General features: G+C 48.3%; 2 protein-coding genes across 3 annotated transcripts; both read left to right on the forward strand.

Moving 5' to 3' along the window:
• The first annotated feature begins 38 nt into the window (after positions 1–38).
• Positions 39–4,142, forward strand: LOC119372312 (thioredoxin-like protein 4B). Its single transcript, XM_037642785.1, has 3 exons — positions 39–131; positions 1,998–2,152; positions 3,977–4,142. The coding sequence occupies exons 1-3, from the start codon at positions 39–41 to the stop codon at positions 4,140–4,142; spliced, it is 414 nt and encodes a 137-aa protein (XP_037498713.1).
• Positions 1,516–14,678, forward strand: LOC119406913 (caseinolytic peptidase B protein homolog). 2 transcript variants are annotated; one of them, XM_037673695.2, is made up of 7 exons: positions 1,516–1,565; positions 1,998–2,152; positions 3,977–4,246; positions 5,446–5,812; positions 7,299–7,598; positions 8,098–8,448; positions 13,775–14,678. In XM_037673695.2, the coding sequence occupies exons 3-7, from the start codon at positions 4,149–4,151 to the stop codon at positions 14,477–14,479; spliced, it is 1,821 nt and encodes a 606-aa protein (XP_037529623.1). In that variant the 5' UTR covers positions 1,516–1,565; positions 1,998–2,152; positions 3,977–4,148; the 3' UTR covers positions 14,480–14,678. The 2 variants fall into 2 exon arrangements, with proteins under 2 accessions (XP_037529623.1, XP_037529622.1); XM_037673694.2 differs by lacking the exon at positions 1,516–1,565 and adding an exon at positions 1,592–1,897.
• The last annotated feature ends 1,307 nt before the right edge of the window (positions 14,679–15,985 follow it).

Below are 15,985 nucleotides of genomic sequence, written 5' to 3' on the forward strand. Positions count from 1 at the left end.
TGTTTGTATCTCTATCCGCTTCTTTAATCTGGTCAAATATGGGCAAAAAGTGTCAAAGAGCATCGGGACAGCTGTGCCATACGGGCATGGGCCACTACCAAGCTGGTACGAATATTGGCGATTCCATGCCAGTAAGTGGCTGTGTATGTGCTGCTTTTCAATGGCAAAAATAAAACAAAGTTCCTCCACGGATGGAATCGAAGTAACATCGGGTGACATCATTCAGGCCATTCGCGCGTACTCACGGCGGTGCCTCCGCCCCACCTACGCCTGAAAGTACTTCAATCAGATAACGACGCACACACTTCCACATCAAGGGCGTAGGCGTACGTGTGAAATCTCTAAAATGCGTTGAGTTCCCTAGAATAATTGCAAGAAGCTGCTCTCGGCCCATTGCACTGAGAGGACAGAGACTGCTGCGAGAGCGACTGAGCTACTTACTGAAATATAAAAAAGAACCATGAAGGAGTCCAAGACAGCAGAACATGGAGAAAAGGGCGTCACAGCAACGGCTCCGTATTAGACAGAGGGGAACAGAGGGCAGGGCCCACTACAAAAGAAATGTAACTTAGCAGGTCCCACAAAGAGGGGAACAGCTGTTTCCCTCTTTCTAATACGGAGCCAATGCTGTGACGCCCTTTTCTGTTCTGTCTTGAATCCTTCCTTCATGGTACGCGTCTTTTTTGTATTTCAGTAAGCATGTATACCAACTAGCCCAGCAACAAGTTTTGCCAGGTGGAAGGGTTGGTGGGGTTCAAACACTCCCGAATTTTTTCAAGCTACAAACGCACGCACGAACACGCATAAAGATGGTTGAACCTCCCCGACAAAACATTTCTGGCTACGCTACTGCCACGGGCGTCGGCAGGATTTTGTGTGGGACGTGCAAATTCGTGTTGCACGGCGGCGGAGGAAGAGGAAGAACGGAAACTTTATTGTCAAATCAATGAGACTTGAGTCCGGCGTCTTTTTAGTGGGCCTGGGCACCCACCGCGGACGCGGTTCCGAGACCTTGTCTCGAAGCGGCTTCCTCGGCACGCTGGACGGCCCAGAGTTGTGCTGTCAGGTTCGAGCTGAGCAGTGCTGTCATGTGGCTAAGCGTGGCAACCTCGCCACACGAGCTGCATCTGTTTGTAGTGTAAATATCTGGATACATGGCGTGCATGAGTCTGGGGTTCCTGTACGAATCTGTTTGTAATTGTCTGTAGTGTACCGCTTGCGTCCTGTAAGGAGTGCCCCTTTTGCATCCCCCTGCCGACGCCCATGAAGCTACCCCACAGAACACCTACGCAAAATCCCTGATCGCCCTCATACTCTTGAGGAGGCTTGGGAAGCTTATGCACTATCCCTTCTATTTATTTGCTTTATTCTATTTGTATTTTTCTGGCCTACGTGGTGTAAGAAACTCTATGCTACGTGGTTTGCCGAATGACGATGAGCTATGATGAGCTGAGTGTGGCATCATCATCACCATGACTATCTAATTTGGCTAGATTTGGCTAGTTGCCTTGGCTGACGCCAATAGCCATTCCAAGCCGCACCTGCCGCCGTGTGCGCCGGCTCTCGTACGTAGTAACTTTCCTATGTGAGCGTTGCATCATGCGCAAAATTTGCGACTACTTTCGCGTGTATAACTCTCAAAAGTTGTAGCTGTGAAGAAAACAGACACGCATCGGCGACGTAGTGAAAAAAAAAAAAGAAATCGTTGGAGAGCTTGGATAGTGTTCCGAAGTTGTGAGATGCAAGCCCCGTTCACCGTGCCCCGTCATTAATGAGTATCGGTCTCCGAAAATTAATTACAAAGAAGGAGGTCGATCGAGCTATCAAAGGAACAGTAGACAAGGTACTTGTGTTGAGATTTGGGGAAGAAGCTGACTGTCTGCAGATAGATGACATTGTAAGTTACACTAACGAGTGGTTTCACGGTACGCGTTCATTGAAAGTAGTATATGTGAATTGCCGTTTGATGCGTCGTTGTCGCGCGCTTATTTGTGCAGCTGAACAAGGCGGCGCCTCTGCTGTCTCGTATGGCAGAGGTGTACGCCGTAGAGCCCCACTCCGTGCCAGTTTACACAAGGTACTTCGACGTCACCATTACGCCAGCCACGGTATTTTTCTTCAATGGTCAACACATCAAAATAGAAAGCAACAGGTAAGCTAACGATATGGCCGGTATTTGGAGTGCTTACAGATAAAAGTTGCTCAACGTGAATTTTTACGCACACCTAACAGAACTGTGCTCAAACGAATATCCACCAAGGCGAAAGGAAGTTGTTAACCATTTAGCACCCGAGCAATTTAATGAAATTCGCGAAAGTTCCTCATTCTTTCTGTAGTATTCTTTTCTGTCTCGTTCCTGTTCTCAAAATATTTGTCTTGATTGGTTACTTGTCATAATTAACAAAAATTAATATAAAGCTGCTCGTAGGAATACCTTTGCCCCAGTATATGTCATATTAATGAGTAATGAGATACAATGTACTGGTGTGCTATGAGAAACTGAAGCACATAGACTTTGCTTCGTACTGGCACAAACTCTACCCAGCACGTAACTATTACTCTCGTTAAGTAAGAGCTCGTTCTTTGGGACAAATAAGGGGTCTTTAGGAATGATTCAAATTCAGTCTTCAGCTGCTGTTACAACTACTCCAAGAAACAACCCTATCTGTTTGAGAGATTTAGCATTCCTCGTGCGTGCCACCACTTTTTTAATCACTGTTGGCATACTGAACGATAGGCAAAGGTACAAAACCTTCTGCCACCTTTTGGAGCTGAAAATTGAAGCTAATTGCTGACCTTCGCTTGTCTTTAGTGTTGAGAGAAGAGCTCATTGGCCTAAACAAGTGTGAGTTATCATTGGCGATATTGATACGACCTGTAATGACAAGTACAGCTCTCTCTTTAGGTTTAAAGGGTTAATTCCCATATCGCATAATTGATCTTACTTCGAGCCAACTCTTTCTGAAGCTCTCTTGAAATCTTGAAGTAAAAATTTGAACTGGGATAACACATCTCGAGCTAGCTGGTTTATCATAATAAGGCAAAAACAATGCACACTTTACGAAGATGGACAAAAAGAACAGCAGCTGTGCCTCATGTTCTTTCTGTCCATCTTTGTAAAGTGTGCGCTGTTTTTGCCTTATAGTAAACATTTGCTGTAGTAAAATTGACTGTAAAAAAATAAGTAACTTTTGGTGACTGTGATTACAAGTATATCGGTGAGACCAATGAGTTCAAGAAACACTTGAAACGGCATGAGTATGATATCTGAAAACAGCATGTGGCCTCGAATGACTTTGCTGAACATGTAGAATCTACAGGCCACAATATAGACTGGGCAAGTGCACGTGTTTTAGCCAAGGAAAAGGAGCTTGCATCACGTACTGATGCATACTTAAATACGCTGTGCATGTTTCATGGGTTTTTATTGTGAACAAGGTATGGGAGCCAAAACGTCATTAAGTTTTCACAGGCCACAATATAGACTGGGCAAGTGCACGTGTTTTAGCCAAGGAAAAGGAGCTTGCATCACGTACTGATGCATACTTAAATACGCTGTGCATGTTTCATGGGTTTTTATTGTGAACAAGGTATGGGAGCCAAAACGTCATTAAGTTTTCACTTAACCTTTCGGTCGGTGTGTACCTGCCATGGTAGCTTAGTGAGTAGTGTGCGAGCTGCTAAGCTCGAGGGCGCGGGTTTGATTCCCGGCCATGGCAATCGCATTTTGATGGGGCAAAATGCAAAGAACACCCATGTGCCTATATCTAAGTGCACGTTAAAGAACCCAAGGTAATCGAAAAGAATCCGATGTCCCTCACTACGGCATGCCTCATGATTGTATCATGGTTTTGGGAGGTAAAAACCCCAGAAATTATTACTATTGGCTGGTGTGCAGTTTCGTGATTCTTCAGTATGCTGATTTAGCACAGTAGCTGCAAGATGGAGCTGTGCAATTTTGAGTTGTCACTTTCAGAAGTGCCGACCACACCAAGTTTGTGGGCTCCTTCAAGACCAAACAGGATGTGATTGACCTGGTGGAAGTGGTCTACCGGGGTGCCATGCGAGGCAAGCTGATTGTGACATCCCCAATCGAGACTTCCCACACGCCTCAGTACGACCTGCTCTACAAGGATATCTGAACAGCCATGTGGTCCACACCTGTGCTGCGAGCAGTGAGCCGTGAGCTGCGAGCAGCTGCTAGGCTGCACGGGCTCAGGTCTAGTGCAGGAACTCTACTGCTCAGGTGAGTACGTCAGTATGACATGGGGCACTATCATTGTTGGAATGTAGCACTGCTGCAATGATAGTGAAGGCAGCACTGCATTGGGTGGACACATGACTGCGTCCTAGCCGGTCTAAAGGGCACAGCAACAAATCATCACCATCATCATCACGGCTCCGACCGCTTGTCAGCTGTGTGTGCTCCGCACAGAACGCACGCCCGTGTCCGCATCGAGTGGCCCAAGTGGGCCAAGCCAATGTCAACTGTTGGCTGAGTGGCAAAGCCGGTGCAAAGGCTTGTTCGTCGCCTTGGCAACCACAACCTTTCCTCACTCCGTGCGCACGTGACGCTCTGCTACCATGGATTTCTTATTTTTTATCCCTCTGCTCCTCGTTCATTCGCTCCGCATATCCTCCTCCCTTGGTTCATCCTCTTAGCACTCTGTCCAGCTGTCGTGCCTTTGTTATGAAGTGGTGCTCACTACGTTGCTTGCGGCGGGATTTCCCCAGCAGCTGCTTTATAACCGGTCTTTCATCTGGAGGGGACGGGGCGCACAATAAGTGGTATGCATATACATTATGGGGTCTGAATATGAACTGCACTCTTGGGACAAATGGAGACAGTCGGGCAAACGAACACGTGTACACTTATTAACCTGCTTTTACAAACGACGAGCTCGCCAGCTGAATCTAATACATAACTAGTAACACGCTAAGTAACCTTATACAATGCCAATACAATATACAGAAAACATAACAGATACAATGCGTGCATGTGTCGTTGCCTACGTCCGGCTCACCATGAGGGCCTGTGTGCCCAACTCGCGAAATCATATGCATGGACCCCGCCACCAAACCCTGAAAAGCCTCGCTGCTGTTTTCTCTGCGCCGGCCTGACCTCTCCAACAGGGTGGCGCCACCGTGCCACCTTACACTGTGCGATCACAGCGCTACCTCTCATTTGGCAGCTGTTAAGCCTAACTGCGGCTAATCCGCAAGACACGCATGTGCCATTAGGTGCAAATGACTTTACAGGGGGTGATAGCACCCCCACAACATGGAGTTCTATGGGAGGGTAAACGGGATGCAGAAAAAAAACGTGTTGTAGTTGGTCCTGCACTATAAGTGGTTACGCTATGGGTGGTCTGTACTGTATTTACTTTGCTACATCTGCATTAGTTATGCTGAGGTTCAGCTGATATCATCTTTTTGCTTTCTCAGGGGTGCCGGCTTGCAGCAGCGTCTTCCCGTGTCATGGCAGCGCAGGGGACTGGGATTTGCCGCCGTGCCTGTAGGCATCGGTGGCTACCTGATGGCCAATAAAACCAGCGGCAATGCTCAAGAAGAAAAGCTGTTTCGTGCTGCCAAGCTTGGCAATGCGGACGAACTTCGGCGACTCTTGGCGGACAAAAATGTGGACCCAAACTGCCGCCACGCATTGGGCTGGACGCCGCTGCACGTTGCCGCCATCAGTGGGCATTGTGACTGTGTGCTGGCCCTTCTTGAAGCCGGTGCTGACATTGACGCTGGCGATGAGTTCAGTAATGTTTACCAGATGGCTCGTGAAAAGCAGCTTCATTCCCTAGAGGTAAGCAAAGTTCTGTTTATAAACTATGGGCTGTGGTTTGGAACTGCAGGAATTAGTGGAATGGAGTCGAATGAAAGTACCACTGTTTTATTAGTAAAACAGATGCTCTTAATTAAACAAATAAACCAGGTCATGAACACATCGCAAAATGGTTAGTGGCCACATTTGTGAAATTTAATAAAAATGTTTTTAAAGGACATTCTGCTGCCAGAACTCTACAGCTATCGCTAACATCAGTGATTTCTTGGAGCCAAAATATAATGCACTTTCCGTCTCAATTTCATTCTCTCCAATAACAAAATTCCTTTTCTGACATTGTGTTTACCTAAAGAATGACTTCAAAGAGCAATGCATGACTTTTCATGATCCTTTTAGATAGTAAACTATTTAGCCTTGTCTGCAAATTTAGCAGTACTTTGATAATATAGAGGCAGTGTGAGCTTTTGAAGTCAGTCCTTTCAGAATACATGTGGTTTCCTTTCATTCTAATGGCTATAGAATTCCAATTACCAGCTTGAAGAATGCTATAGACACTAATGTGAGAAGTCTTGACAATTATTGTTTTACTTTGTGTCATTTATGTTAATACATTGCAGCTCTGCAATGGCAGAACATGTTGCATGAAACAAGTGGTCCCGCAGTTGTCTATTGCGACCATTGTCTATCACAATCGCAAGTGCCCATATGACACTGGTATTGCACACTCAGTGATCCAACTGGGTACAAGGGTTGGTTTCTAGCACAGTTGCCTTAGCACATCAGCCCAGTGCTCTGCCAATCAAACAATGGAGATGCTAACATTTATTTGTATAATAGGATGAGAGCACCATAGAATGGAGCTCTTGGTTCAGGACACCATTGGCTCATGCCACTCAGTGTGCCTGCTAGATCAGCAGTCACTACTTCTGCAGCTCTGCACTGATCAGCACCGTCTACCAGGAGGCAGGTGTTAGTTAAGGAACAGAGGTTAGCCATTTGTGTGGGCAATCCCAGATGCAGGAATATAGTACTTTGCTTTTCAGAAATGACAGTATGAGGGATATGTGTGGGTTGGAAGCATTAATAATAATAATTGTTGGGGTTTAATGTCACAAAACCATGATATGATTATGAGGGACGTCGAAAGGGGGGGGGGGGGGGCTCCGGACCACCTGGGGTTATTTAACATGCACCTAAATCTAATTACATGGGCCTCTAGCATTTTCACTCCATCGAAATGCGGCCACCGCCGCCGGGATTCGATTCCACGACCTTTGGGTCACCAGTTGAGCGCCATAACCACTAGACCACCGTGGTGGGGGGTGGGTTGGAAGCATGGCTGGCAACGAACTATTCGTCCTGTAAACATGGACTACACAGTGAGCAAGAGTATTGGGAAAGCAGTATTCTGGAAGGTGTGTGAAGTATCTAAAGCACACTAATTGCATATAACCAATGCGCAGCATAGTGTGTCCATTCACATGTGTGGACTCGCTTCCTCTGGCAGGTGTTGGTGGTTCGTGAAGACGAGTTTAGCAACCGGCTGAGCAACCGGGCTTCATTCCGTGGATGCACAGCGCTGCACTATGCAGTTTTAACCGACGACACGCAGCTGGTGAAGACTCTGCTGGAGAAAGGTGCCGACCCGACGCTGGCCAATGACCAGAACCACTTGCCGGTCGACTACAGCCGTAACCCGGTCATGCGCAAGTTGCTCAAAGAGTACACGGACGAGCACGTGAAAAAGCGCAAGCAAAGGGAGGCTGAGGAGCGACGGCGCTTTCCCCTTGAGCAGCGAGTCAAGCAGGTAAGGTCCTGCCATGGGGCAAGAAATATTTAGGAGGTGAAACTCCCGTTAGAACGGGCATCCAGATAACATCACAGAACTAACATAGATAACATGCACCGATGAAGGCATTTCAATTAGTGGCGCCTTGCGGCATGGAGCCGCAACCACAGCGCAGAAAAAAGAAAAACCCGAAAAAAAAAACATAACCAGTTGCACAAGCCGGCTGTAGGCGAACACGTCCGCGCGTGATTTTGGCAGCGCTAGTGAGCAGACAGGAGCGGCCTTCCCGTGAGCGGACGTGCAATTTCTTTCTTTCTTTTTTTCATTTTTTTTCTTTCTTGTTGCATCAGTTTCTGCGATCTTACGCAAGGAGTCCGCGACGATGGTGCAAAAAACGAACGCGGCCAAACGCGCTCCATGCTCCGTGTGACTGCGGCAGAACATTTGGGCTACCGATGCGAATTTGTGTGTAGAAATCAAGTAAAGTCACATCATTTGCACTTTTGCTTGCACACAGGTAATCGTGGGCCAAGAAGGTGCCATTGCTCTGGTCGCAGCCACCATCCGTCGTAAGGAGCTGGGCTGGTTTGATGATGAGCACCCACTCGTCTTTCTCTTTCTTGGGTCGTCGGGCATTGGTAAAACAGAGCTGGCTAAGCAGATGGCGGAGTACTTGCATGGGGGAAGCACGGGCCGCTCGTCGTCTGGAGGAAAGGGCTTTATCCGGTTGGACATGTCCGAGTACCAAGAGAAGCACGAAGTGGCCAAGCTCATCGGCTCACCGCCAGGCTATGTTGGCCACGACGACGGGGGCCAGCTGACGCAGCGGCTGCGTGAATGCCCCAACGCTGTGGTGCTGCTTGATGAGGTGCGGTCCGTTGCTGTGTAGTGTGTATTGGCTTCCGCATAGCCTTCTAGTAGAACGTAACTTCAGGCTGGATAATGTGAACTTGTTTTAAATGATTGCAAAGTATTTCCAAAGCAAATGCAGAATGTTGGTACTATGTACAGTCACGTGTAAAACTCCGGAGATCATGGAAGCGCATGCTGAACTGCATCACTGCACGTTCTGACGGTTTGACGGCTAACTTTGAAAGTGTGTACTGAGCACGTGCATCCTTTTCTACCTTTGAGCCTGCTCCTTTATTCGCTTCAACCACGCTCGTATCGAAACGTGGGAGAGAGTGCAGGGTGCCAATTCATGCAGTCGACATATAAGTGCCAAGTGGTGGTATTGTGACGATAAAGACTTCGCTTGGACAAACGCGGTATTTTCGTCCTGACATTGTCGCTCGGGTGTTTCTACGGCAAGTGCAGAAGTGACACCTTGCACTTGTTCCCACATTGCGTTGTTCACTTTTTGGAAGCAAGTGAACAAGCAGAGAGGAAAGTAGAAAAAAACACGCATGCACAGTATGCACTCTCAAAGTTAGGCGTGAAATCGACAGGAGGTGCAGTGATGCAGTTTGGCACGCGTTGCCATGGTATGTAGAATTTCGGACTCTACATTTGACAGATAATACACTGGAACCAATTTGATTCTTTAATTTGCCCATTTAAGTGTCTCATTGCCCACATTAGTACTGTGGTACAGGCGCTTAACTTGCAGGGGTGAGACAGCTGCGCATATTGCGCATTTTTGACAAGATTCCGTTTTCCTGCGCCAAGCTGCTCCAAAAGCATAAAAATAGAAAAAATTGTGCCGGACTGCTTCAAAGCAGCTTCAAAAGCAAGAATTTTGATGCCCATGTCAGCTTCAGTGGGGAAAGAAGGCTGCATTGAAACATGATTTTCCAAGCAGTGCCAGGAATACCAAGAAAATGCATTCGCAGAAGACACACGCATCCAAGCGTGTTTCTTTTATGCACCTTTCTAATGAAGGCCCCATGGTGCTGCCATAATCTCCTCTGGACTGCTGTACATTTGCGTGACCCCGCAAAAATGTGGTACCGTGCCCCAAGCGTGCTGCTTCTACTCGCTAGGCTGTGTGTTCTGGCGCTACTGGAACTTAGCGAAAACTGCCGAGCGGCATGCGTAGCGGGTTGACTCTCAGTTCTTTGTTGTGTGTAGCGTGTTGCTCCAGTTGCTGTGGTTTTCGTGTCGACGCTGCTGCGTGTGGTTACCTACGCGTGTTTGCCATCAGCGAGCACCATGCAGCGTCAACTAGATTCCTGCATACTACAGGTCTCCGCGATGCTCTAGTGCATGGATTCACAATCTAGGTTCCGCGATGTACATCTTAGGGTTCCATGAGAGGCCACAACGAATTCAACCCGCTCCCGTTTTACTCCCATTCGCGACTAATTTGTTTATTTAGACAAGCTAATTCGCATTGCATTTTGCATTTAACGAAGCCATCACCCGCCATATCCGCCATGAATTTTGCACAATTTGCGGACCCGTGGTGACAGAATGCGCGTAGCGCTGGTAATTCATGCCCGTGAGTGCTCAAAGCAGTTCAAACGTAATTAGGGACATCTAGCTTGTACGTATACTTTTTAACGTTACCGTGTTACCAGAATACCGGATTGCGTTTATAGTGCTACCAGAATGCATGTTTTAGAAAAGTTTTAGCTCGCCATATGTAAATGTTTATGTACATACATAATAAACGTATACCTTTACGTTTGCGCAAACCACTAGATGGTGATGATAACGGCATTTAAACTACATTTAATTTAGATAATATTGAATTACCGCTGCGGCAAAATCATAAGAGGTTTTTAGCGTGTCCCGGTATAAGCAAAGGGTGTAGCAATATCGGGTTACCGGACTATGGTGTCGACATCTTGTGACGCTTCGTGCAACCACAGTCATGGACACGTTTGTTTTCGTTTAGTGTTTTTGAGGGAAAAATTACTAAAAAGGCAACTCATTCATAATTATGCTGCTGCAAGGCATTTACATTGGAAGTAGAATGCCCGATGTTTCAGCAATTGTGCTTGCCTGGTTCACCTTGGCCTCACTAGATGGCGCCACCTATCCAGCCTGTCAGGGGCTTTAGGCCTCTCACGTTTACGGATTCGGTATTCTATCTATTGGCCGCGAGATCAAGCGGAGTCGGCACCTAGCGGCGAGCGGACGAAACCCCGCGGTGTGGATGGCTCCTTGCGTCGTCTGCTAGCCACACCATGTTCGCATGTGTGCGTACATCATGCACGTCCTCAGACCACAGCTTATTCCGTTGTGCTGAACAGTATCAAATGCTTGTACGTATGCCTACACATAACCATTTCGCCTTACGAGACTTCTATGAACTCTAATAAGCGAGTGCATGCACGTGTTGGTATGGCGGTAGGTCTAGCCATCGTACCATCCATTCGCCAAAATCATTTCAATGTGGGTGCCACATTGTCATTCAAGCACATCACATACTACATTTGGCGTCATCCTAAACGGAAAAAAAAAGGTACTAAATGTCGAGGTGTGAATGTAGAATTTTAGCAGCACCATCTCGTGAAGTGTTGGCAATTTGGAAATCCTTGTGATACCTAAAACCATGAACTAGCATCCGCAGAGGCTGGTTGGCGGTAAAAAAGACCTGAAGCCACGCGTTTCTATAGCAGTACACGTATTCATGCAAACAGAAAAGCACAGTGCACAAAGTTCTACTTCATATAATTACGCACAAATACAGGCTGTCTTTTTTTTGTAGCCGCTAGAGCAAGAAGTAAACACTGAATTGGCTCAGTCGCGCAACACTATATTGTGGTATAGGCAAAACACAATTTAAGCATGTGCAAATAAAGCAAGAAAAAAAAAACATCGAGCACAGTGCAAAACACGAATGTGACCGAGGTCCAGTGCCCCATTGATTGGCAGATTGCGCTTCTCTCACACATAATAGGAACGTCAGGCCGGTTTCGTGCATTAATGTGGCAATGGAGGGCGTATACATCACCATTAGGCTGCAGTCAACGCGCTTTATTCGCCGACAATCGACTCAAACCGCCTACGGCGAAGCGCCGCTGTGTACATTTATTAGCGAAAACTGCCGAGCGGCATGCGTAGCGGGTTGACCCTCAGTTCTTTGTTGTGTGTAGCGTGTTGCTCCAGTTGCTGCGGTTTTCGTGTCGACGCTGCTGCGTGTGGTTACCTACGCGCGTTTGCCTACGAGCGCCGCTGCGTACATTTGTGTGGATAGGCGCCGCCAACTGCCTATCCACACAAAAGCGGTGACAGTGCTGCCACCTGTAGCCCGATCTCGCGGCGAATGGGTCGCTCTAGCCTCGGCAGTCCGGCTGAAATAAGTTGATCGTAAGTGGCGCTCGCACGTCGGCTTATTTTGACTCGGCGGCTGGAGTCTCCGCGAAGCGGATATTGCGAGTAGCCACGAACGAAGGTGGATTTGCGAGATAGGGCCGTAAACGTAAAGCCTATCCGGCGAGTAATTTACGTTCCGTAAAGGTTTATGTCGGTTTTTGTAATCAAAACGTACAACGAGCGCTTTGATACGCGTAAGAGGCGTCGCTTCGTGCCGGCTGTGGAATACACGAGCATTTAGGCTTAGCTTTACTGCCGGTGTATCGGTCGACGGCCGTTTCGCTGTGAGACTGGCATGCCTCCTTTTTTGTTTTGCGAAGCATAAAACAGGTCTCTGTGCGTCCGGCGCTTCGCTTGCATGAACACATTGCCTCAGTGCAGGGGCGTAGCCAAACATTTTTCCGGGGGGGGGGGGGGGGGGGGGGGGTCAATTATACTTTATGTATGCGCGTGCGTGCGTTTATATGTGTGCGTGTGTATATACGCAAGCAAAATTGGAAAATTTCGGGGGGGTTCGAACCCCCCCCCCCCCCTGGCTACGCCCCTGCCTTAGTGTATGGACGGCGGGCGCTTTAGTGCTCGTTCACACAGCCGTCGAACCACCCGTCGCGTCACCGTGCTCTTCTCAGAACTCGGAACTCCAAACGTAAACTGATTTCTGATTGGTCCGTTTTCTAGGGGGCGGGGCTTCGTTCCCGTGCCGGCGACGGAAACGTAGAGCACTGCCCTACGTCGCCGTCAACCGTTTTTTCCGGAGAAAACGTCTCGGAAATCTCCCCTGACGGAAATCGGTGCCGTGACGGTGACGGGACGGGGCGTTTGATATGGCTGTGTGAACGAGCCCTTACTCGACTCGCGGAGCGACGCGGTGGGGGGAGGGGAGGGGGGGGGTGATCGCAAGTCAATGTATTATACGAAGTTCTACATCAACGGCTATGGTCTCCGGTAGTAAAGAGAAGAGGCTGTGGTTGCGCGCGTCGAGAGGCGTCATCACTTCCCCGTTTTCGACTTTCTTCATGCCCAAGAAAAAGTAGAAAGATTGAGAATCCCTGCTCTAGCGGTTTTGCACGAGAAGGCGGCAGCAGACTGATGCAAAGCGAGTTTGTGTCGTCTCCCAATAAAAGCGTACAGTACGCTTACAACATCGCTACTCTTGCAGCGTTTGACGAGATAGTCAGTGCAGAGAGGTTTTTTGACATCCGCGCTGCACTCTTGAAGGTGGTCCCGCACGAGGTGACAGCGAACGGCGGTGCAGCGTGCTTTTGTTGTCGTCTGTTAAAAGCGTGCAGTACACTTGACGCTATGCCAACAGCGCGGCCGAGCAGATTGTGATGTTCTACTGACAAAGAGTAACACTGACCTACAGGAAGCTCTTGGAACGCTTGAAAAGCGAAATAATTAAGCAGACGTACAAAAAGCCAGAGCAGAAATCTGCTGTATCATATCATTATCTTGAGCAAAGGCTTGCTGCTTTGTAACTGCAATTCTTGTGCAATCCCATTTTTAAAATTTTTTGATAAGTGTGATGCTTTTTCGTTTTCTTTTTCCTCAAATGTTTGAGGTGAATCTAATTTTCAGAACCTTTTTTTTTTTTCAAACATTTCATATGTTTTGTTACACGGGCTAGATAGGCCGCGTGGTATTTAAAAAGGCAGTGTAGTTCATACCTGGCGATAATCTGTTAAAAAAACTTTCTCCAAAGGCTGTTTCAGTGTTATGTGTATTCTAAACCAATTAAAATATGTAGTCCCCTCAAGTTGCTGCAAATTTGTTTTTTCAAGCTCCTAGGCAAGGATGACATTAAATGCCGCTAACTGCTCCAAATTAAGGCTCTTCTGCTCCAAAATCGAAATTTTGCTGCTCTAGAAACTGCTCCCAATTCAGTTTCAGCCGTCTCACCCCTGAACTTGGAATCAACTCTTCCTCCTCAGGTGGACAAGGCACACCCTGACGTGCTGACTGTGTTACTGCAGCTGTTTGATGAAGGCCGACTCACAGATGGCAAGGGCAAGACCGTCGTCTGCAAGGATGCCATCTTTGTTATGACGTCCAACCTGGCCAGTGAAGAGATAGCTCAGCATGCCACCGACCTTCGCAGAGATGCCGAACTGCTTGCCCTGCAGCGCCAGAGTCTGCAGCCGAGCAGCGTCGCAGAGGAAGTCAGCATCCGCAGCGACTTCAAGGAACGGGTGGTGCGGCCCATCCTGAAGCGCCACTTCCGCCGTGACGAGTTCCTCGGCCGGATCAACGAGATCGTCTACTTCCTGCCCTTCTCGCGGAAGGAGCTGACAGTGCTAGTGACGCGGGAACTCGAGGGCTGGACCCGGCGGGCGAAGGATAAGCATGGCATCGAACTGACCTGGGAGCGGCGTGTCGTCGAGCTTCTGGCAGACGGATACAACGTTCACTACGGCGCGCGGTCGGTCAAACACGAGGTGGAGAGGCAGGTTGTGAATAGGCTCGCGGAGGCGCACGAGAAACAGTTGCTTGACTCTGGCTGTGCCGTTCACCTTGTGGTTGAGGACAGCGACGACGGAGGTCCGGCCAGGATTGCCCTGCTGGTGCGACCGAAGTCGCACCGAAACATGGATCTAGACCTTCCTCTGAGCAACACTGCACCGCTTGGTGGCAGCTGAACTCCGATTGTTATGACAGTGTGCACAAACGGGAGAGATTGCGGTCGTAGTCAGATATAATCTTGATTAAGGAACGAAAATACCTGTGGCAGCTTGCATAGGCTGCGCAGTGGCTATTCACCAAAAATTAAATATTGTGTGCCGACCTCCCTTGTTTCTAGTAAATAGATAAAGAATGGACATTACCTCTGTTTTTCTTTCATCAAATTCCTTTAGATTAAAGAAGTATAATTGCCAATTTGGGCAGCTAAACCATAAAATTGGTGTCAGCAGCTATTGATCAGCTGACCTACATACGGACATGGCAGGGATAAGTGAGCAGCATAGGCGTGCGCAGGGTTCTCTATCGGGGGGGGGGGGGGGGGGGCAAACGTCACCTCAACGCCCCCCCCCCCCCCCCCCACCTCCATTGGTCGAGTCTGAAAGGAAACAAGCTCCGCAATGGGTGCAACAATGAAATGAAGCGATGACGTGCTTTTCACAACCGCCTGCCAATGGTCCCTGGCTTTTCGAGGATGAAGATGGGAATTAAACAGCTCTTGCGATGCAACATCGGGGTTCCTCGGCAGCCCTTTATGTAAAAAAAAATTAAAGTTTCGCCGCAACGGCGAAGCAATGATTGCGATAGCAATAAATTGTAATGTAACGCGAAGAACGGAAAGCAGCTCGAAATTGCCAGCGCATCGCTCGAGCCTAAAGGACGCACGAAAAGAACGCACACAGGACGAGCGCGAACTAATGCGTCACAGCTTGACACTTGAAGCGCACTGCTCAAACATAAAGCAGGACGCACGAAACAAACGAACAGGTACACACAAGACGAGCGCGAACTAATTGCTAGTTGTTACTTATTTCTGTTTGAACAGCGCGCTCCTTTCGCAAACGCGGCCGCTGCAGCGAGCGAAGCGAAGCACCCCACCGGCCGTCCCTTCTCTCCTTGAGATAAGCGCACGAAAGCGACGACGCCCTGTAGAACGAACAGCAACGGCGTTCGCAGGGGCGGGGCGACGATCTTTAAAGCGCGCAACACGCGCGCACGTCGCGCCATCTATGTCGCCACTAAGAAAGCATGCTGAATTACATGGTGTATATAAATAGCTCGCCGTTAGCAGGCTGAGAGACGATGCTGTCGTGGCCTAACGTCTAACGCGGCGGGCTGCAAAGCGAGAGGTCGCCCGTTCGATTCCGCGCGTAGGAAAGAATTTCTTAATTATTTTTCTTTGTGGCCTTTCTATATATATACATACTTATACATATACGGTGAATGACGGGGACGGACATTTTCCAGCCGAGACTGTCCATATAATTGCTGTCGCAATAAAAACTTACGCGGCACATTAAAGGAGCCGTGCAACACTTTTTCAAGTAATCTTCGAACGGCTGCATTAAAGGAGTTTGTTGCCTCACGAATCGACTGCCGCAAAAATTTTTGGAATCCGTCAAAAACGAGCGGAGTTACAGGAATTTGTAGCAAGCTGTAAGCGCTTCTCTCTCCTCTCGTCCTGA

This window comes from Rhipicephalus sanguineus, chromosome 10, assembly GCF_013339695.2.
Source record: "Rhipicephalus sanguineus isolate Rsan-2018 chromosome 10, BIME_Rsan_1.4, whole genome shotgun sequence".
Taxonomy (NCBI): Eukaryota; Metazoa; Arthropoda; class Arachnida; order Ixodida; family Ixodidae; genus Rhipicephalus; species Rhipicephalus sanguineus.